At 27.0% G+C, this 23,750-nt stretch overlaps 1 protein-coding gene across 1 annotated transcript in view; it reads right to left on the reverse strand.

Moving 5' to 3' along the window:
* LOC101236414 (uncharacterized) overlaps positions 1–23,750 on the reverse strand; it is a 60,642-nt gene that overhangs the window by 7,013 nt on the left and 29,879 nt on the right. Inside the window, exons 6-16 of the mRNA XM_065814050.1 lie at positions 23,181–23,631; positions 22,700–22,938; positions 22,359–22,526; positions 14,510–14,744; positions 8,789–9,051; positions 8,230–8,624; positions 7,980–8,136; positions 6,206–6,431; positions 5,887–5,962; positions 5,063–5,112; positions 2,692–2,928 (exon numbers count right to left, since the gene is read on the reverse strand). Coding sequence (XP_065670122.1) covers positions 2,692–2,928; positions 5,063–5,112; positions 5,887–5,962; positions 6,206–6,431; positions 7,980–8,136; positions 8,230–8,624; positions 8,789–9,051; positions 14,510–14,744; positions 22,359–22,526; positions 22,700–22,938; positions 23,181–23,631 — 2,497 coding nt within the window. The remainder of the gene's footprint in view (positions 1–2,691; positions 2,929–5,062; positions 5,113–5,886; positions 5,963–6,205; positions 6,432–7,979; positions 8,137–8,229; positions 8,625–8,788; positions 9,052–14,509; positions 14,745–22,358; positions 22,527–22,699; positions 22,939–23,180; positions 23,632–23,750) is intronic.

A 23,750-nucleotide genomic window follows, 5' to 3' on the forward strand; every position in this document is an offset into this window, starting at 1 on the left:
CAAAGTCTAACTATGTTTACAATGGATTTTTACACCTTAGCTAAATAAGCATCATTTGAAGATCTGCTCCTCATATGGCAACAGTATTCCATACAAGAACGGATATGAGACTTATAGAGATAAAGAATAGAATCCGGAGTAAGAAGGTGGCAAGCAGGATGAAGAGATGCAATCTAAGCAGATGCTAATTTTGGAATGGATTTGATATATGGTTTTAAAGAAAGATTGGAAGCAAGAATTAATCTTAGAAGACAAAGAGTAGATGAATCATCAAGTACATAACCATTCATAAGAATGGATGATGAACCTTCGAGTACATTACTAGGAAGATCTAGATTATTGTGATAATAATTAGCTTAAAAAATTGAGTTTTATCTGAGTTAAAATTTACCAGTCACAAAAAACCTCATACTGTGAGATCCTTTTCAAGCTCAAATGCCCCCTCTAAGCAATCAGAGAGTGTTGGTTTCTTATCTAGATAAGAATAAATGGTAGTATCATCAGTGAACAATGCTACCTTAGATGTGAATTTTCAGGAGATTATTAATTTAAATTTAAAAAAGGGTAGGGCCAAGGACCTTGAGGAACCCCTAAAGTTACAGGAAATGGAAAAGAGTGCTATCCATTGAGGAAAACTTTTAAAAAATAAAATACTATAATTGGTAAGGAAAGATTCAATAATCTTAAAAATGTTATCTGATGCACAGTAAGAAGAGAGCTTCTGGATAAGACCAGACTTTATCAAATGCTTTAGAAATGTAGAGAGCAATAGCCTTAACCAAACCACATCTATCTAATGCACGATAAAATCTATTGGTTATTTCCGTTAACAAATCAAAAGTAAAACAAGAAGATCAAAAAAGTTATTAGATTCAAGATGAGAGATTAAGTGTTTGTTAATTAAACACTCAAAAACCTTGCTTATGATTGTAAGCCTAATTTTTGAGATTTTGAGATAAAATACAAGATGTCATGACTTAAAAATAGCAGGCCTTTTTACAATGGTTTCTAGTAATAGTAAACAGACATCTGTTTTCCGGAGAATTGTTTTGGTGATAGATATTAAAAAAATGGTTACAATTGGGAATTGCAGCAGCACAATAAGAGAAAAACCATGGAGAAGAGTAAGGGTTACTTAGAATCATTATGATGTCGTAAGGGAACAAAAGATTTCATGCCACCCTGAATCCAAGAAGTTACATAAAAAGCACATTTGTCAGCAAGAAGAAAAATGATTTCTACCCAAGGGCTATCATGAAGAAAATCAGGAAAAGAATCCCAGTCAGCATGAAGAAGAATGAGATAATAATTTTTTAGAGAGATCAAACCATGATCAGAAGCACTAAAGGGTGAATGTGGAGAAACTGAGCACTGACTAGGACCAGAAACAAGACATAAGTCAAGTAGAAAAGGTAAATGATTCAGATTGTCTGGAAAGCAAGTTGGGAACTTAAGTTTTTTTATTAGAGATTGAGAAAGACAAAAATTTAGTTACGCCTGTGTCACTAACACTAGAGCCAAGCCAATCAGTGTGATGAGCATTAAAGTCACCAACAACAATGATATTGGTTGAAGGATAAATAGAAAGAATTTGGTCAATTTGATAAAAAAAAACATCAAAAAGAGTGCAGTTTTGAGATAGAGAGCAATAAAGAAAAAAGAGAAAGTTGATAGAGTGAAGTGGTGCTAAGCAAAAATACATAAAAGAATAGTCTGTAGAAACCTAATTTCCTGACAAATGGATGAATTCTTACAAATGTAAATGTCCAGGCCAAGAATGTGATCAACACTAAGATCACAAGATGAGATAACTGACCTCAAACTAGTCTCACAAAGAGCAAGTAAGTTTGATGAAATTTGTTAAAGATAAGACTAACAAAAAGAAAAGTTACTTGGAAGACCACAAATATTAATAAATAAACATACACCAAAACATACGAACAGAGACACTATCCATGCGCAACATGGCACTATTAGTACTCTGATTGTTTGAAATCAGCCTCTCTGAGAGCTATCGCAGAGTTCAAGAAACCTGAATATCAGCTGGCCTCAGACCCATAAAACTGAGTTTTAGAGCTGTACCCTCATTAAGAGATAATAGAATGAGTTGCCTAGTCATAAAAGCAGAAACACAAGTAAAACCCATGTATTGAGTCAAGAAGATCCAGCATTCAACTTCCTAAACTGGAAACAATGTATTATAAATACAACTACGCCAGCCTAATAGATGAAAAAGGGGTCCGAGGCCTGACAACAGATAGAATCTGTTTACCCCTTAAGTCTTTGCTAAGTTGGCCTTTTACAAGACAGTACACAGATGCAATTAATGTCTGCCCTTGATGAGTCTTTTTATTGAGACACCATCTCTAGTCTTTACTCAACCACAAGCCTCATGGCAGGTAAGGAGGGGGTGTTTTAAGTCAGAGTTGTCTTCTCCTAGCCTTTGCCTAAAAAAGTGTATCCTACAAAGCAGTAGGATATGAAGCAGGTTGTACTTGATTACATGTTACCAGAGGCAGGATACTTAATGGTGACTTTCTTTTTAATGAACTCACTTAACAGTGAACCTTGATTTATTAAGTTCATTGAACAGTAAACCTTTTTTTTGTAATAATATTTTCCAGAGAAATACATATAACATAAAAACTATATAAAATAACATAATCTAAGTAAAATAACAAAAAGTTTTACCCATCCAATGATTTTCTCCAATAATATATACTTGTTCTACATTTCGATTAATTTTCTTTAGTAAACTTTTATTAAGATTCTTTGCAACATTTTCATTAAAATCTTCATTAGTTAAGGCAAGCCACTTTTCATGCATTTTATGAAATTTTAAATAGGTTTTTTGGTTACGATGGATAGCACATAACTCATTAGTTGAATTATGATGACCAAGTACAGATCCTATAGTCAAATCTAAAGCTATAAAAAAAAGATACACTTAAGTGTGTGTGCATATATATATATATATATATATATATATATATATATAATATATATATATATATATATATATATATATATATATATATATAATATATATATATATATAATATATATATATATATATATATATATAATACATATATATATATATATATATATATATAAAATATATATATATATATAATATATATATATATATATAATATATATATATATATATATAATATATATATATATATATATATATATATATATATATATATATATATATATATATATATATATATATATATATATATATATATACACTGAGGCATATTCGTTTAGACGCATCAATTTTTTTCTATGATTTGTCAACTGATATGCATGCGAGTTATTATCAAAATAATTGTTGCGTTGTGGGCTAATAAAAACCATAAAAAAAATTTTTCTATGTGTCTTTATTAACATGAGAGTATGTTTGATATACAAAAGCACATTTTTTAATTGGAATATATCTATAGACGCAATCAGGTTAATAACGGTAATTATTGATTTTTAATCACTTTTACACAAATAAATTGATAAATTTTAGTGTAATTTGATCTTTTGCTCTGCTAGTATCATTTTTATATCATTTTACGAAATGCCTAAAGGAAAGTATTTGACAGATGCTGAAAAAATACAAATTAATTTATATCGTGGCTCACTCTCACCAGCACTTTCTATACGAGAAATAGCAAGAAAAATTGGAAGATCTGACCCTGTTGTACAAAACTACATTGCAAAAGGTGACAATTACGGTGTAAAAAAAGCAACAAACGGCAACAAAGTATTAACAAATCGGCAAATTAATCGAATTCGCTTCGAAGCAACCAAAAATAAATTGAATGCAACACAAATAAAGGATAAATTATTATTGCCTGTCACCAATAAACATGTTGCACATATTCTATGTACAACACCAAACGTAAAATGGAAGAAACCACACCAAAAACCAATGTTAAAAAAACACCATAAAATTGCTAGATTACAGTTTGCTAAAAACCATATGCATTGGACTCATGAGTGGCAAAACGAAATATTTTCAGATGAAAAAAAGTTCAATTTAGATAGTCCGGACTCTTACAGTTGTTATTGGCATGATCTAAGAGGAATAAATGACCCACAAATAAAACGAAATTATGGAGGAGGAAGTTTAATGGTTTGGGGTGGATTTTCTTATTCAGGAAAATTGACTCTGTGTTGTGGTTTACCTAAAATGAACTCGATAAAGTATACAGAAATGTTGGATGATGTTCTCATAACTTATATGGATGGAAACATGGACAATAATGCCATATTTTAGCAAGATAATGCTGCAATTCACACATCTAGGCATTCTATGAAATGGTTTAAAGACCAAAACATCCCGGTTCTCGAATGGCCAGCTTGTAGCCCGGACTTAAATCCAATCGAGAACGTGTGGGGAATGCTATCAAGAAAAGTTTATGATGCTAAATCAGCCGGACATCAATTTAAAACTGTTACTGAGTTAAAGTGTAAAATCCTTGAAGCATGGTCCGAGTTGGATCAAACTACACTTCAACGACTAGTGGAGTCAACGAAAGGCAGAATTTTTGAGGTGATCCAGTGTAATGGAGGACATACGCATTACTAATTTCCATCTTTTAATGTCAAAAAAATGACTGCGTCTATAGATATATTCCAATTAAAAAATGTACTTTTGTATATCAAACATACTCTCATGTTAATAAAGACACATAAAAAAATTTTTTTGTTATTTTTATTAGCCCACAACACAACAATTATTTTGATAATAACTTGCATGCATATCAGTTGACAATTCATAGAAAAAAATTAAGACAAAGAGAAAAAAATTGATGCGTCTAAACCAATATGCCTCAGTGTATATATATATAAACATATATATATATATATATATATATATATATATATATATATATATATATATATATATATATATATATATATATATATATATATATATATATATATATATGTTTATATATATATATTCTTAAAATGAGAAAAAAACTTCTAGGCAAACCAATAAAAAATATATATATTTGTTGAAAAAATAAAAAACACAATAAAGCACAGTATCTACCAATCCATTTTTCGCCTTTGTTCTTTGAAAAATAGCAAGCAGGCTTTGAGCTAAATTGATAAAAACATTGATTATTACAAAGTACCTTCTGATGGCACACTGACAAACACTCCTGGGACAGGAGTCATTATAGAAATTGGTTGCTGTGCAAAATAAAAAAATTGTATTTATTATGTTTGTTTATACTAGAGTCCAAAAAAAGGAGCAAATAAATTGCGATTTTAGATTCACTTTAAAACACAGTAAAAATGTATTATCAAAAAATCAATTGTTAGGTGAAGTAAAAGTTATTTGAATTCCAATAAACGAAAGTATGAAACTTCCTTTTTTTAAATTAATTCATTATTTCATCACGCTCATTTGTATACATTTAAATGCATTTAAATTATTTTATTAATTATTAATATAGTTTCAATTATGTTACAGCTTTGTTATATTTAATGTAATCAGCTATTTAAGCTTTACCCCACAATTAAATAATTTTATTTATTTTAAATATACTTTCAATTATGTTACAGTTTATAGAATATTTATTTTGAATCATTTAGCAGAAACTTATTATAAAAAGTGGATTAATAAAATATAATAAATAAAATAAAAAAGGTTTTAAATTAATAAATAATCAGCATTGTTATCAAAGAACGTTATCATCATGAACATCACAACCTTACATCATGATGAAAACATTAATGATCATAATCATTATTATGATCATCACACAATTGTTATCTTGATCATTAATTATCATACTTGATCAAGTGTGATAATCATTATTATGATCATCATGATAATAAAAATCATTATCATACAAACACGAAAAATACCTGACAACATGGTCATTCATGCAAACATAAATATGGGAATTACTTGCGTCCCAATAAATGCCACGACCATAGCTTTCTAAAACATATTAATTAATTAATACTTATTATATATAATTATATAAAGTTGTATATAATAGTTATTAGTTATAATAATTAATTAGACACATTAAAAAAAAAACAATCGTACTATAAAATATAAATTTTTAAATATTATAAGATTTATATAAACAAATAAAAAGAGAATATATAAATATAATTATATTTATAACTACTATGAATTATATAATACTATTAATGTAAAAAATTTACAATAAACAACCTGGTAGGGACCTATCATCTTTTGGAATTAAACCTTGATAATGTCCAACAAAAATTTTTTGCTGATAAGTTTTAAATTGACTCCATTCTTGACCAGCAGAGTTTAAAAAAGTGATTTTGACAGATATCTGGAGATCGAAAGATTCAGATGATGAAATTTTTAAACCATCAAGCTTAGCATTAAAGCTGTGAATAATGGTATCAGAAAATGTCAATGTCTTCATAAACTGCATGATAAAAAGAAAACATGTCATTGTATATCATCATCAAGAACACTATGATTGCAATCATAATCATTATGACCATGATCAGCATGATCATCAGGCCTTGTTAACCTACGCATTAAGCCATTTACATTATGCCAAAACTTTTTTCAATTATTATGTAAACAGTCTTTTAAAATAGTTTATGCGGAAAACAGTAAGCAGTAATTAATTGTTGTAAAAAACATTTGTAAAATATTTTTTTTATAAATAAAAAAACAGTTGAACAAATTTTTTTTTTTAAATTTTTTTTTTTAATTTATTTTATCTAAATTAAATTTATTATTAAATATTAATATATATAAAACTATTTTATAAAATTTAATTCAAATTCTTTCAAAAATTATAAAATGCTCCATTTTACAATTTTTTTTAATGCTAAAATTTCTTAACTATGTTAAAGAAAAGAAAATTTTTAAAAACAAATTTAATTCAAGTTACTTAAAAATATAACATTTAACTGTTTTGTTTATTAATTTATAGTATCAAATCAATAATTTTTTCTTATTCTGTTATGAAAGTGCTAATATAAAAAAGTGCTTAATGCACTTATAACTGTATATAAACGTATTGCCTGATAAACCCAAATCAAGCCTGTAGGCAAAATTAGATTTATTATAAATATTTTAGAGAATTTTTTTATTAAATTTTGTATAACAAATTTATGAAAAGATGATTTTTTTAGTTTTGAAATTGCTTTTTGACATAAGTTTTTTCTTTATCATTAATTTTTGAATTGATCATAGAATGAACGTCGATTATAAATGATTAACTAGTTTATGAGTAGCATGCGAAGATTTTGTAAAAGTCAAAATGTTAAAAAAAAAATGTTGATAGTTTTTATTTTATTTTTTGATCATTAAGAAATTCAACATAAACAATTGCCCCCTGATTTAAAAAATAACCATAAGACAAATGTTTTCAAGAAGAAAAAAAATAAGTTTAAGTAACTATAAGCTATAAATTTTTTTTTTTTAAACTATAAATTTTAACTTCAAATTTCAAACAATATGTATTTAAATTCTATATATAATTGTTTTTAAAGAATATTGTTTAATTTAAAGATATTTTATAAAGATAAAGACTTAAAACAAAATTTTTTTAATGTGGTTTTAAATTAAATTTAATTACAATGCGGTACTTTATAATACACAACTGATGTAATTAAACATTTAATGATGTAAGTATGTTTAATGAGAAAAGTTACATTTACTCATGTTACGCTTTTCTGCTATGCAAATAAATCTCATAACAAGGCCTGGATCATGATCATTATTATGATCATTACCATCATCATCATCATCATCATCATCATCATCATCATCATCATCATCATCATCATCATCATCATCATCATCATCATCATCATCATCATCATCATCATCATCATCATCATCATCATCATCATCATCATCATCATCATCATCATCATCATCATCATCATCATCATCATCATCATCATCATCATCATTATCTTCATCATCATCATGGAAATTATCTTAGAAAAATAACCTTGTATTTCAAAAAATTTGTTCTCTGAATGTAACTTAATTGATTTTCTGCGTCAAAAATAAAAAAAGGTGGAAGAAAATATTTGAATGTAACATTTTGTGCACTCTGAGTTGAATCATTCAAATGTCTAATACCAAGAGAAACATTTAATGTACTCCTAAAAATTAAAAATAAAAAGATATATTAAAAACATAAACATTTATTTTAAGATAAAAAGTGCTACTTTTTAATGTCATAATGCATGATTTACCCATCAAATAGTGCTTTAAAGGAAACTTTTAAGTGAGGTTTAAGATTTTTTATTACATATTTGTTTGCTGGTAGTTTTTGATTCCAAATTTCAATTGCATTATGTCTCATACTGGCCATTACCCATAATTCTATATCATTTGAAGAAATAAGTTGTTCACTTGCAATAGTATCAAATTTGATTACAATTTGATTATCTTGCACATCAGCTGTATTTTCATTTGTGTTTAAAGCAGTTCCAAGATCAAAAAAAGCAACATCAAAAAATAATTTGTCAACATTGCTTATATATGTAGGTGTAGCATTTTTGTTAACTCCTTTGATATTTGAACCAACACTTTCAAGTCGCACATTATGAATACTGAGAACTGGAAAACTTGTTTTCGAAATTTCAAACTAAAAATACAATCAGGATTGTCAAACTTTATATGAAAAAAGTCAACTGTGTTGTTTTTAACATTATAAACAAAAATATAAAAAATTACTGTACAAATAGACAACATTGTAAAAAATTACTGCGCAAACACTTTACAAGTATAAATTACTACAAAAGTAGTTACCTTAAAAAACAAATCTGATTTGAGCTTATTAAGCAATACAACAACCACAAAAGTGCAAAGATAACTTGAGGTGATTTTTGGAGACAGATAATCATAATGTATTAATGGCGATCCAGTAAATAAGTTAATAAGCTTTATAATTTTTGGTTTTTGCATACCTCCTGCATTTTTATAATTAACTATCATACTCATAGAGAAGTTAAGCATTGGAGTAATATCACTAGTTGCTTTCATTAAAAAACTTCCTGCCACAGATGCATCAACTAAAAAAATAAACATTTATATATATATAACATATATATTTAATATAAACACAAACATAGTATTTGCAAGTAATAGTTAACTTGAAAAATTGATAATAAAGGAAGGAAGAAATTAAAATTTTAATTAAAACATAATTGTACAAAAGTTTATAAACAGATCCATAAAAAAAACGAATTTCATTATGAAAAGCATATTTATATTATTATACAAGTTAAATTTATGTATTTATAAATCTATTTTAATGGAGATAATTTTTAATTTAAGTTGAATAATAATGGGAAGCCAAAGGAATTGTCACGAGTAAAGAAAAACTTAATAATGCATGCTGTAAAGAAAAAAAATCCTTATAAACAAATTTTTGAGCTTTATGATCTGTCTAAATCTAGAGAAAGACACTAAAAAAAAAGCATTATTATGGCAGGTCAAAGATAACTACAGAATATCAGGTTAAATTTTGTTAAGATAATCAAAACAAGATCTTTGAAAAAGTGCTGTCAAAGTAAATGGTATTTTGAGAAAAAACTATAGTGATAAGTGCAGCTACAAAACATTAGCAGCATAATTCGATTGTTTTCCTGCCAAGAAACCATTAATTTTGTTAAATTTGATGCAGCTAATCTGCGCTGCTTGTAATAATTAATGAAAGCAGAAAATGAAACAGAGAAATATAAAATAGCCGCTGAAAAAACTATATATAAAGAAGAATAAGTAATAAAAACAAAGAAAATTGAACAGATGTTCAGAATAAACATAGATTTATTATAAGTAGAAAAAGCTTATACCCAAGTCATAGTCAACAAAAATTTTATCATAAAAATACAGTTTAAAACAAATAAAACACTATAATAAAATAAACAATATTTAAAATAAAATAATACAGGGTGTATCATATAGAAAAAACATTGATTTTGTGTAAACATAATTTATGTAGTGGTGATAGTAAACCACTCCTCAGAACCATGCTTATTATTACTGGCGTTTCGAGGAAGCTCAGCACAAACTTTTACTACAAAAAATTGCCTGCATCAGCATAATTTTTCTAGTCATCATCTTGCCAAGAAAATATTATTACTATTAATGAATCACTTAGCTCAAATAAAGTTTGCAAAAGATCACTTACATTGAACTTTAAAAGGATGGTCAAAAGACTTATTCAGCGACAAATAAATTTTTTACATGTTTGGTAATTTTTTAATAATTTAATTTTTTAAATTAAATTTTCTTTCATTTCCAAATGCTATTGTATCATTTTTCAAACCTTAAATTCGCATTTTGAATCATGTGAATTGGCAGTTTAATCATTAATAAAACTGAATCTCTTTTGTTTTTATTAGTAAAATAAATTTTTATTTAAACTTTTTCAAACAAAATTAACAAAATAAAAAACATTAAGATGCACATGAAAAATTATAATTAGAACGTAAATAACGATGCATGTGGCACTGTTCTTCAAATTGACTATCAGGTTGAAACTCTCCCTGTTCCCAATTTTTTTACATTATATCAATCATATGCAATAGTAAACACAATTTATGTTGCCAAAAAAATCTGAACTAAGTGCTAAGTATATAAATTTTAAAAATTAAAACATCATTTTATGCTTTTTTTTTTTACTATATTTAAATGTAGTCAGCCATTATGACATTCAAAATAATTTATTTACGGCTTCTTTCCAGATATAATAATTATTTTCCAACATGGTGACGGAATTTAAAATGTGTACTTGTGCAGTTTGCTAGACAAATAAAGGTATCAGATCAAAATGTCTAACACTTTCAACACCCTCAGTATGCAAAAGTATTCAAGAATACATTTGGCCAAACTTTGATATTGATCTTGATGTTTGACTTTCAGTGGTCTAAACAAAGGATATATATATATATATATATAAATATATATATATATATATATATATATATATATATATATATATATATATAATATATATATATATATATAAAATATATATATATATATATATATATATATATATGTATATACATATATATATAAGTTGATAGAAGCAGTATTAGACGGACCTCCTCACTGCTAGGTATCCAAACAAATGTTGATACAGTGCCAAATACAACTGAGATACATGTTGATACAGAGCCAAATACAACTGTTTTAAATACAACTGAGAAATTCTGTAGTCTTTGCTATTTAAATCTTGGTATGAATAATAAATATTATGGTTTTATAATTTAAATAAATTTTATTGAAATTTATTTAAATTATAAAACCGTTTAATTTTTCCTTTATTTTTTATCAATCAAATCTGTTATATAAAAAAGTTTATAATGTAGAAATAATCCACAACTATTTAGATTCTTTTTACAAGTGCAAATATTTTGCACTTGTAGATATTGTTAACTTAATTGTTCAAATAAATTTTTAAAAACTTATATTGTTTTTAATAACTTTAAAATTCTATATTGTTTGATAAATTTTAAAATCAAACTGTAAAGTTTGATTCAATAGTTTTATTGTTTTATTTCTTATTAAATTTTTAGTTATTTTAAAATACTTGTTAAATTATCACTGTTAATTTTAGACAGAGGAGTTCTTCATACTTGTTGCAAAAGTAACGCTGTAAGCAATACCATAGATATCAGTGAGTCGCTTGGAGGGAAAAATGCAGAACAAGTAGTTTTTGGATTGTTAAAACGCAAAATGGAACGTGAAAACATTGTAAGCCGAGAGCAGTTCATGTTGTCTACAGGTGGAAATCTTCTCTCGGTTAAGGAACGTAACTGGTATTGTAGAATCAAGTATTAATATTAATATGACTGAATTAGAGGAAACTCTTGATTTTTTATATGAATGCAAAACAGAGGAACTGGTTGACGGAGATCAGAAAGTTTTTAGAGACAGTTTATGTAAAAAATACAACAGAATTTATTAAATTTATAACAGAAAAAAGATGTATTGATAACCTTAATGCAATGGTAAGAATTTCTATAGATGGTGGTCAAAACTTTTTAAAAGTTATCATTAATGTTTTTGATCCAAAAAATCACTATTCTTCATCTGAAATATATGAAGATTCTGGCGTAAAACATTGTTATATTCTTGCCATTGTGGAGTTAGTTTCAGAGGACAATGCCAATCTCCAAAAATTATTGCCTCCTCTAAAACTTGAGGAAGTAAATTTTAGTTTTGCATTTGATTTAAAGCGTGCAAACAGTATTTTTGGACTATCAGGTCACTCTGGTAAATATGCCTGTTTGTATTGCGAAGGAGAATGCTCGCTAGAAACAGGAAAACTTAGAACTTTAGGCTCCATAGACTTGTGTTATGATCAATATGCATGTGATGGGAAAAAAAGATTGAAAATGCAGAAATACAAAAATGTTATCAATCCTCATTTAAATTACTCACAAGAAGATCAAGAAACTCTTCTTGAACACATTGCTCCTCCACCTGCGCTCCACATTTTGATGGGAGCTGTAGATAAATTTTGTACTTTACTTTTGTGTGTTTGGCCACCTTTTGAAAATTGGTTGAAAACACATTACATACTAATGAGAGGGTATCATGGTGTAGGTTTAGATAGAAACAATGCAAATAGATTAATGTCCTTGTTAGTTGTTTTAGAGAAAGATGTCACCTTTGCTGCAGCAATTAACATTTTACCGATAATTAATTGTTTGTGTAAATTTTTATTAATAAAATCAGCAGTGTTTGGTTAGGAACTGGGTATAGATATTTCTGTTAAAATTGAAGACTTCAAAAGTTCATTTTTTAATCTTCAACTGTATACCAAAGATATTTTTGACAACAATTTAACAGTTTCATGGAAAATTCATATTTTAGTGTGTCACATTCTCCCTTTTGTAGAACACAATAATACTAGCTTAAGTAACTATGCAGAACAATATGGTAAAGCGGTTTATCACAAATTTAAAAAAACTTGGGTGAATTATGAAAGAACTATTGGACACAAAAATTATGCAGAAAAGCTAAAATCTGTTGTAGTGAATTTCAATTTAAGCAAACAATACTGAAAATATCATTTGTGTTATAAATATATTTATTGAGTGTTTTTTTTTTAAATATAATAGATAAATATTATTGTGTTATTTTGACAACCATAATGGCTGACTTTATTTTAACTTTAAAAGAAAAAAAAAAAAAGAAATGATGTGTTTTAATTTTTAAATTTTACATACTTAGCACTTAGTTCAGATTTTTTTGGCATCATAAATTGTGTTTACTATTGCATATGATTGATATAGTGCAAAAAAATTGGGAGTGGGGAGAGTTTCAACCTGGTGGTCAATTTGGAGAACAGTGGTGGAAATTCTTTTTTTCTTGAAAAAAAAGTCTTTGTATAATAAAAAATGTTAAAAACATTAAAAACATGTTTCAAAAATTCAACTAAATTCAATTCAATTGAAGTTTGAGAGAAAATAATAAAATATTTTTTTATAAATAAAACATACCTTTGCATAAAACATGCATTTTTTACTTTCAACTTTTTTGCTGTAATCCTTTGTTAAGATTAACAAAAAGAAACAAAAATGATGCAGATATTAGGTCGGGTGAATAAAAAAAAGCAATAGCTTTTACTCAGCATTTTTAGAGTAACAGTTCAGCTTTATGTGAATAAAGATTTAAGCAAACTGGCTCAAATTTTTATTCACGTAGAGTTAAGCAATTTTCTCCAAAAACACTGAGTTGTTCAGCTTTACATAAATAAAAGTTTGAGCATAATTGTTACAGTTCTGAGTAAAATCAATTGCTTTTTTCTATTCACCCAGTCTATTGACTTGGACAAAAACGAAAACACATCTTTAATTAATTTAAGCAATAAATTAATTAATTCACTTTTAAATAAACCATTTCTTATCAAACATATTTTAGTAGTCAGATGTTTAAATTTTTTTTCTTCTGTATTTTCACCTGAGAAAAAATACAAACAAAAAACTTTTATAACGGACTACTAATTATCATAGCAGACAACTCAAATAGGAAATAAAAACTGTTTTAGTCGCCCACAGGACAACAGGGAAAAAACCAGAGAGTACACCACTTATCCAGATTAAAATCCTATAGAACATATTTAGAAACGTCTTGATTGTCAATTGAAGGGCAAAAAATAGACTAATAAAAATGATTTATTAAAGATGCTTTTGGATTGTTCAAAAATTATTCTCATAGATGCTTTTATTAACTTATTTAACTCTATGCCTTGTCATTATCAAGCAGTAAAGTCTAGAGGCTATTCAAAAAAATAAATGCGCTGTGATGAGAAAATATAAAACAATCATAAATAGTACCTCTTTTTTGAATTTTTTCAATTGTTTTCAATTGAATTTTTTCAATTGCACAATTACGTTTTCAATAAATTTTAATACTCTTTCTTCTGTTAAAAGTAAATGTTTTTTTTAATTTATATATTTTATTTATGTATACTAAATAAATCTATAAAACACACATAAAAAAATTAATTACCAATTGATAATTTAGTTGAACTTAAAAGTACAGTATAACAGGTCTCATTTTGCTTAACTAGTCCAGATACAGCAGATAAATGTTGAACCAAAAGAGTAACTTTAATATCATGAGCAGTACTCAATGATGATAAAGTGTGAAAAATTTCATAGGATATATTTAAAACATCATTAATGTAAACATAAGTACTATTTGTAAAGTTTACTTTCAGCTGTGCATTTAATACAGGTTCCACCTAAAAACATCACAAACAAATTTATACTATTAGAAATATATATTACAAATATGATAACATGAAAATATTTAAACATTTTATTATTCTAGTCAATACTTTTTGTAGATATTTTATATGTATATTTTCATTTTTTCCTAATTGACATCATATAGTAAAATTCTTAAGAGCTAATTGTACTTAAAAATAATTACTTAGTCTGTCGGTTGAGTCTTTAAAAATGTACATATTATAAAGACTTCAAGATCAGACTAAAATGGTAAACATGAACTTCAATTAAAACTGCAAGGATAATTTTATTATATCTTGATATACATTTTTTATTTAGTTATATATATATATATGTGTGTATTTATACATATATATATATATTATGTATATATACATACATATATATATATATATATATATATATATATATATATATATATATATATATATATATATATATATATATATATATATATATATATATATATATATATATATATATATATATATATACTATAGCATATTTATGTGAGCATTTGCTCACTTTTTTTGATTATCTAAATCGATACGGCTTTTTAGAAAAAGACAAAGAAAATGAAGAATAATCAATGAAAAGTTTCTGCCCCATCCCAAACCCTCAGTCAATGTAGCAGCACTCCGCTGCAAGTCAGGCTATTTGTCAGTCAATATATGTACTGAAGCCCCCAGCAGCAGGCATTTTCAGTATGATGTCACACTGCTCACCTAAATCAGAAGTATAAGCTCGGTTTGTTTATCCAACAAATTTAATGGTTGCACATTGCGTTATTTTTTTTTTGAAGCATAAATTGCAAAATTTACTAACAGGTTTGAATGGCTCTACTTGATCGAGAATATTCCATTTTAGTATAGGTTCTAAACCCTTATTTTTACATTCCCATAGAAATTTTGAAAGTTCAGTGGAATTGGCCTTACTTTCATAAACAAAAGATTTTTTATGTTTATACCACCTGTTTTTGAAAGTTTTCTCAGTAAGCCCAATTTAATAATACCCTTCTTCTGCTTGGTAAGTTTTTATGTTGCAAATAAAAATAATAATAAAATAATATATAATAATAAAAATAATAATAAAAAATATACAATAAATAATAATAAAAATAATAATAATAATAATAATAAGTATTGGTGTTTCGACACCATGTTGAAACAATGACAGCATTTAACTATAATAATTTAACAATTACTAATTTAGATAATAAATAAATAATAATTATATAATGTTCGCAAAAGTTTGGTTATAAGAAAACAATTTCATTTATAATTTCATGATGATTTTTTAACTTTGCTCTTGAAATTATTCACTGTCGATGCTCTGATGGTTGATTCTGACTATTCCATGCTTTTACTTTTCAATTTGTGAAGAAATGTTCTCTAATTCGGCATTTAAGCTGTTGAATGCATAAAATATGTTTAAATTGATTCCTTCTTGTAATGGCGGCTGGTCCAGACAACAATGATGTTAAAAACTTAAGTGGGTTGTACCATGAGATGTTTTCAATATGATGGAGAATTTTATAAAATTGAATTAAATCATCATGTTTTCTTCTTTTGGTCAATCTTGTTATATTTAGTTTGATTAATCTTTCTTTGTATGGTAGGCGTCTAATTTTTGGTATTAACTTGATCGCACGTCTCTGCACATTTTCAAGTATATTAACATCATTTTTAAAGTAAGGATTCCATACTTGAACAGAAAACTCGAGATGTGATTTTATGTATGCACAATAAAGCTTCCTGAAAGAGTCACAAGTTTTATAATGGAAAGGATTGGCAATAATACCTAATTTACAATTTGCTCTTGAAGCTGCTACTCTGATCTGCATAGCCCATTTTGTCTGATATCAAAACTCCTAAATCTTTTTCAATGTTTGCTGTTAATAATTTGATCTTGCTCTCATTATTAGTCATGTAATAACCGAAGTTTTGATTGCCTTTACCAAAGTGCATTACTAAGGTTTTCAGTAAGACATTTTCCAATGAGTAGGCATATGGTGGTTTATCAGTAACTGCAATTAAAATAAAATAAAATTAAATTAAATTGGTATTTTCATAAGAATTAAATAGTATATTTTTATTATGAGAAGTTTTGATGGCAGCTATAACTAACCTTTAAGTTGTTCTGGTTAAAAAGTTTGTGAAATTTAAGGCCTTTAGAGAAACATTTACCAATTGTACTCTAAAATATTTGTTCTGACGTTGAGTCAATAAGAGGGGTTAAACCAGATGTTTCTTATTCGAGATTTTGTATTATATTTTTGGATACTTGGAATGAAATTGATCTTATCTTTGAATCCACAAGAATTGTCAACGTTATTATAAAATGGTGTGGCTCTATCAAAAGCTTCTTTGCATAAAGATATATTACTGATGCAATTAGAGATCTTTTTTGGTATCAATTTAATAATGTTTGGTGGATGATTTTCTATAAGGTTTAAAAGAGTTCTCAGAAAGGTGATATCAAGAAAATTTACTATTTTTTAAATTTGGTCTGATAGTAATGTTAAAATTAAAATTGTCTTTAAAACTTTTTATTAGATTGTTCTTTATTTTTTCCGATTGAGAACCACTGATATTATAGAAGCAGCAAAAGTCAACTCCACTAAACTTTCAAAATTTGTATGGGAATGCAAAAATAAGGGTTTAGAATTAATTTTTGTTTGTAATAGGGTATTTCTTCCTCAGATTCAGTTAGCTTTATTTTGAATCATATCTATGTTTATTTCGAAACTTTTGATAAACTAATGCTTATCTCTTGCCTTGCTTTGCACATGGCCAATTGTATCTAACATGTTCAAAAAGAGGATCATTTATTAAACTATTTTTTAAAGTTGATGAACACTCATTACCAGCTATATCATTAAATAAATTTAATACAGACTACAATGTAATATATTCTTTATTATTATACATATATTTTTTCATTTCTATAGTTCTATTATTTTGGCTTGCGTACTGTTAAAACATGGTTTAAATTTAGTAAATTTTTATGACTTAAAATCTACTTTGTTAATTATAAGTCAACAGTTAAGGAGGAAACTGGATTTTTACACAATTGAGGTAAAAATAATTGTAATTCCCGGTAATATTACAAAACTAGTTTTTACAGTTAATTATGTTATTGCTAATTTGTACTACTATTTTTTTTTTGTCATTGTTATTTTTTTTAAAAACAAAGATTTGGAAATGCAACACTGTCATGTAGTAGTAAGTGACCAGGGCCCCGGCCTTGGCAAAATTATAAGATTTAGCAGGGGTTGATAGCCGGGGCTAGAAAAAAATTTATAATACCTAATATATTATAATTTTATGCTTATATTTACTATTTGTTAAATACTGGCACATATTTATATATTTTTAAACTCTAATTTATTTTTAACAAGATTGCAAGCAACCACTATTGAGTTGTGAGTTACTTTAAAATACAGAACAAGTCAAATAAGTTAAAATACTCAGAAACGTATAACTGAAGACATAAAAAGTTGTAAGTTGTATAAAAAAAGAAAACATGAAGATGGGTAAGAGTTATAAGGTTTTTTTGATGTTCAAGGAAAAAAACTGGATTAATAAAAGTTTTTTTAGCATTAAGAGACAGATACAGTAAAAGGATGCAACTTGTTGAAAAAAAAAAAAGAGTTTTGTTTTATCGTTATAAAGATGATAGCTTGTTTGAGCATTGACCACGATTGTATTTGTAGATAAAAAAAAGAAATGCAACCCAACAACAATGGGAGAGTGGCTCAAGCTTGGCAGATATAGCAGGTCTAATAACATTTACAATGTGCTTTTAGACTCTGTCTGAGAGTAAGAGGGTTGTTATTTGTCAGTATAGGAATGCCAACAATACTACAATATTTTTTTGCAGTAAATGAGTTTTGCTGTCTAACAAAAATTATGGATTTTAAGTCCAGAAGTTGAACCCATAAGCCACTGAAAGCCTTAATCTGTTACAGAAGAGAGATCAGACTTAAAATCGACTGCTTGTTCTAAGCAATTAAAAAGTGAAGATTTTTAGTCAAGACAAGAGTATAAAGTTGAGATGTCAGCAAATAGAGCCACTTTAGATTTCATGAAGATTGCTATTGTAGATAAGAAACAATGCAGGAGCAAAGATAGAACCATGCTATACAAACTGCCGGGACCCATAATATGGATTGTTTTCTTAATTGCGTATTGCTCTAAATTGCCACAACAAATATATTATTTAATTAATATAATACAAAAAAAAAATTGCTAGAAAAGTTTATAGAAATTTATCTATAAAGTTGCAATAAGACAGGAAATAAATATTTATATATCACCTTAAACTGTATATAATTATGAAGATATTATGTACTTGTTGACATTTTTTGATTGCATATTAAAACAGTTGTTTAACTTTTATTAAACACATTTAAAAGAAAAATTTAAAAATGGAAAAAATTGAAAATCAAGTATATATTAAAATCTATGCTCTACTCAGAGTTTTAACATAAGCCATAACTAATAAATTGATATTAGTACATTCAACCAAGCACCTAAATATAGTACAGTTGCCAAGTTAGCTGCTCTATTTTAAGATGATAGAAAGAGTCTTGAAAATAATCCCAGCTCAAGACACCATAAAATCATACATAGCTGAGAATATCAAACATGCACTTGTCATTATTAAAGAAAAGCCTCACACAACACATGATATAATTAAAGGTCTGACATCAATTAACCAATGAATCGTTTACAGCGCACTTAAAAAAAAAAAATATTACATCAAATTGAAAATTCAACAAGTTAATCGATCAAAATCGCAAGAAGAGTTAATACATGTAAGGAAAATTTAGCTCTTTTCAAAAACAACCCATGAAAACTATGTAATATTGTTACAGGGAATTAGCTATGATTTTATTTGAGACAAGTTGGACCCCAATCAGCAAACGCTAGTTAACTGAAGTGGATGAAGGTGAAAGTCTAAAAACTATACTAAGATGAGACAGGTGTGAGCTGAAAAATATGTTCAACATCTTCTTCACTAAAACAGGATCAATTTGGTTATGTTGAAAAAAGAGAGACATCATCAATTCTATGTAAGAAACTATCTGAAATCTGCTTTATGCAAAATAAATAAGCAAAAACATGAAAAAAACAATCAAAATAATAAATTTCTCCATGATTACTCAAACAATCACATGATTACTCAAACCATCACTAATTATCTTAACCAATCCAGAATCACAATAATTTGCCACCTGCCACTTGTCATCCTGTTATTTGCTATTTGACTTAATAATAAAAAAATCCTGACAGCTAAAATCAAAAAAGCCACAAACCAAACATACATAAAGCCATTTTTCAAACATAAAAATGTTTGAAAAATGGCTTAAAAAGATGCAACTTTGTATAGAATAACAATGAAGATTATTTTGAATATTTAATATAATAAAATTTAGAAAAAATTACATATATGGATTAGAGTAAAACACTCTGCTTATGTTTTGGTATTTAACAGGTCTGTTACCTGAAAATGGCTGTTAAAAATGTAACTAGGTAACTAAGTAACTAAGCAACTAAGTAAAAGGTAACTAGGTAACTTTTACTCTAAATTTTTAATAAGCTACTTTTTACATTTACTTGAGTAAACCTTTCGACCAGTAACGTTTTCTTGTACTTGAGTAAACCTTTCGACCGGTAACGTTTTCTTGTACTTGAGTAAACCTTTCGACCGGTAAGGTTTTCTTGTACTTGAGTAAACCTTTCGACCGGTAACGTTTTCTTGTACTTGAGTAAAATTTCCCTCAAGTACAGCACTTTTCCTTGAATACAAAAGTATGTTACTTTTTCCACATCTGGTATTTTTGTAATTAGTACTAATAGTATATGTAGTTAAATGTGTTTTGTAAAACTTTTACTTTTATATAATTCTTGATTTTGATGATGTTTATGTTTCTCCATTTCATTAAATAAATGTTATTGTTAATAAAGGTTTTTTATCACTGAAAACACATATGTTGTTACTAGAAACCAAGTTGTTGTTACTCGAAACTTAATTGTTGTTACTGGAAACCAAATTGTTTTGTAGCACTTTATAGCATTTAACAAATCTATAACTTTATCGTATGTTGAAGTTTATTATAGAAAAACAAAAGTTAAAATCTTTATGATATGTGCTATTGTTGTATGTTATTGTTCTGATGTTTTTGTTGTTATGTCTTGTGTTGATAGACACCTCGACTCACCAGTGGCAAAACCCCTTTGAAAAAATCTGCATGAAATAATCTCACAAGAAAAAATCTCCTTAAGAAAAATCCCCCTAAAAAAAATCCTCTACTCCAATTTTTTTACACACAAAAATTACAATATATCAATAAACTAGTTGTTTATAGTATAAATATGTTATACATACATTAGTGTGTTGACTTTTTGGTAAATTTTTTGTATCTCCAGTTTCCTGTATAAAGAACAGATGAATTTTGGTTTATTATTATTATTTAATTTATGCACTGGTTTCTATATATCAGTGAATTTTTTTTTCTTCAAAAGTATATCAACTTGGGTCTCAAAAGAACCAGAATTTTATAGTGATTTCAAAATTCATTATCTTTTCTACTGAAACTTTTTTTTTTAAAATATTGCAAACAAAATGTCATAAAAATTGACTTTTTCAATTTTTAGTTAAAAATTGTTGGTTCTCTGTATATAAAATTTAAGCAATTCATTTTTATTTTAAATCATTATTATTTCCGAAATCTCAATGAAATTCTGGTTCTTTTGAGACCCAGGACGACATACTTTTGAAAAAAAAAAATCACTGATATATGGGAGCCAGTGTGTAATCAAGGGTCATGGTGGGTGACCTTTGTCAAAAATTATATAAAACCAATGACTTTTCAGTTAATTTCAAGTCAAAGTTCATCTGTTTTTAATACAGGAAGATACCAAAGTTTTTAATACAGGAGATACCAAAAAGTCAACACCCTAACATACATATTATGTTACAACATAATATGTTGCAACCCTAGGAATTAGGAAAAATAAAGTTGGCAATATATTGCTAACTGTTAGAGGTCGGCATCGGGTCAACAAAAAAAAATTTGATACAAAGGGGTTACCATAAAACATAAAAAAAGAGGTCGGCGATTTTTTGCTAACCTCAAACACTTTGAGGTCAGCAGTTAGGTCGGCATTGCTGAATGTTGACCCTGATTTTGAAGGCCGATGTTGTAGTATGCATTTAGTATGTATATAGTATGTACATAGTATGTAGCCAAGGCAAAACATCTTGCCACAAATATTTGCTTACACCTCAATTTGATTTTTTATCTTTAGTTTTGTTTGATATTTAACATAAATCTTTTTTACTGTTAATATTAAACATAAAAAATATAAATTTCAAGTCTGTTGACTATGAACAGAGTGGACTAGACAAAGTAGACTAAAACGAACTACTTAAATTTGATTATAGTAGACTAGTTGAGTGGACTAAATTAAATTTTTTTTTTTACTTTTTATTGCTAACTCTTGTCGCAACTAGCCAAAATTCAATTAAAATTCTTAAATATAAAACTTAATAATACACAACCATTAACAAAAAAAGAAAAAAACCCTCACAAATACTACCTTAAAAATCTGAATACTTTGTTGCTCTACCCACAATACATTAGCTCCTGTTTGAATGCCAATTCCCAAAAAATGAGTGCTACCGTTTACAATATTTAAATGATCATCAACATTTAGTAAAAAACTAATGTTGATTATCCTATCAATAGCAGAGCTGCTTCTGGAAACCTAAATAACAATATATATTAAAATTATTAAGTTAACATCTATTTTTAAAAGATTTTTTTTCTTTAACAATGTTACTATTTTAATTTACTTATTCTTTAATTTACTATTTATTTTTAATCTTATTTTTTAATTTAATCTATCCCTATTATTCTTAATAATAACTGAAAGTATACCGTAATAAGACCAAGATCCAATGAAGCTCTATCATACTTCAGATCTCCTTGGGATGAATAAAAATCAAAACTGCTACTACCATTATACCTGATATTTAAACCAGTACTTAGCTTAACATTAGAAATGCTCATAAACACAAAATCTTCTATGTTTGTTGTTATTTCTGCTAGCAAAGTGAAGTTAAGTAGTGGAACCAAAATGTTCATGTTGAATTGCACTCCACTATATACTTTAATTACTAACAAGTAAAAAATACAACAATCACAAGATGGATAAATTCTTATCCTTTAGAATTAAAATATTTTACATTGTTATTGTATTATAGCATTAATAAAACAGTAGCAGTGACAAAACGCAAATAAAGAATGGATTGTTTAGTTTGTATGTAGATGGGAGAACAAAAAATCATGAAAAAATTTGTATAAGAATATAAATAAATAGGTTGTATATGAAACAGATAAAATGAATTATAAAACCTACTTCCAGACTGGTTCCTTATAAGATTCACAAATGGAAAAACTCCATAAACAACAGGATGCGACTCATAAACTGGAGAGGATAATAATTTTCCATCAGGATTATTGTACAAAGCATTTAGATTCAAAAATAAACTACTCAAAGGTTCAATACTTTCCTTAACTCTTCCTGTTATGTTTCCATAAAGGGTACCAGAAGAAAAATGCTGCAATGAAAATATATAACTATCCTTATCTTTATCTGCTGATGTAAAACTCAGCGCCACTGGGTCTTGCAATTCTAACCATTGGCTGCTAACAGATACACGAAGGTTATTAATGTTAGAGATATTATATGAAGCATTAAATGTAGCAGACAGACGAAAAGTTATTAGGTCTCCTATGTTAAAATAGTAAGTGCTAGAAAGATACGGAACAGCAGCTAAACTAATACTGCCAGCAACTGGAGTATGATTCTGTAAATAAAAAAATATCACAATTAGTACATATTTTTATTATCATCAATATTTTGATTGCTTTTATCAACCAAGTATTGAGCAACTGAAACTCTCATTCATATGAAAGAATTTTACAC

The sequence above is a fragment of the Hydra vulgaris genome, chromosome 12 (genome assembly GCF_038396675.1).
Source record: "Hydra vulgaris chromosome 12, alternate assembly HydraT2T_AEP".
NCBI lineage: Eukaryota > Metazoa > Cnidaria > Hydrozoa > Anthoathecata > Hydridae > Hydra > Hydra vulgaris.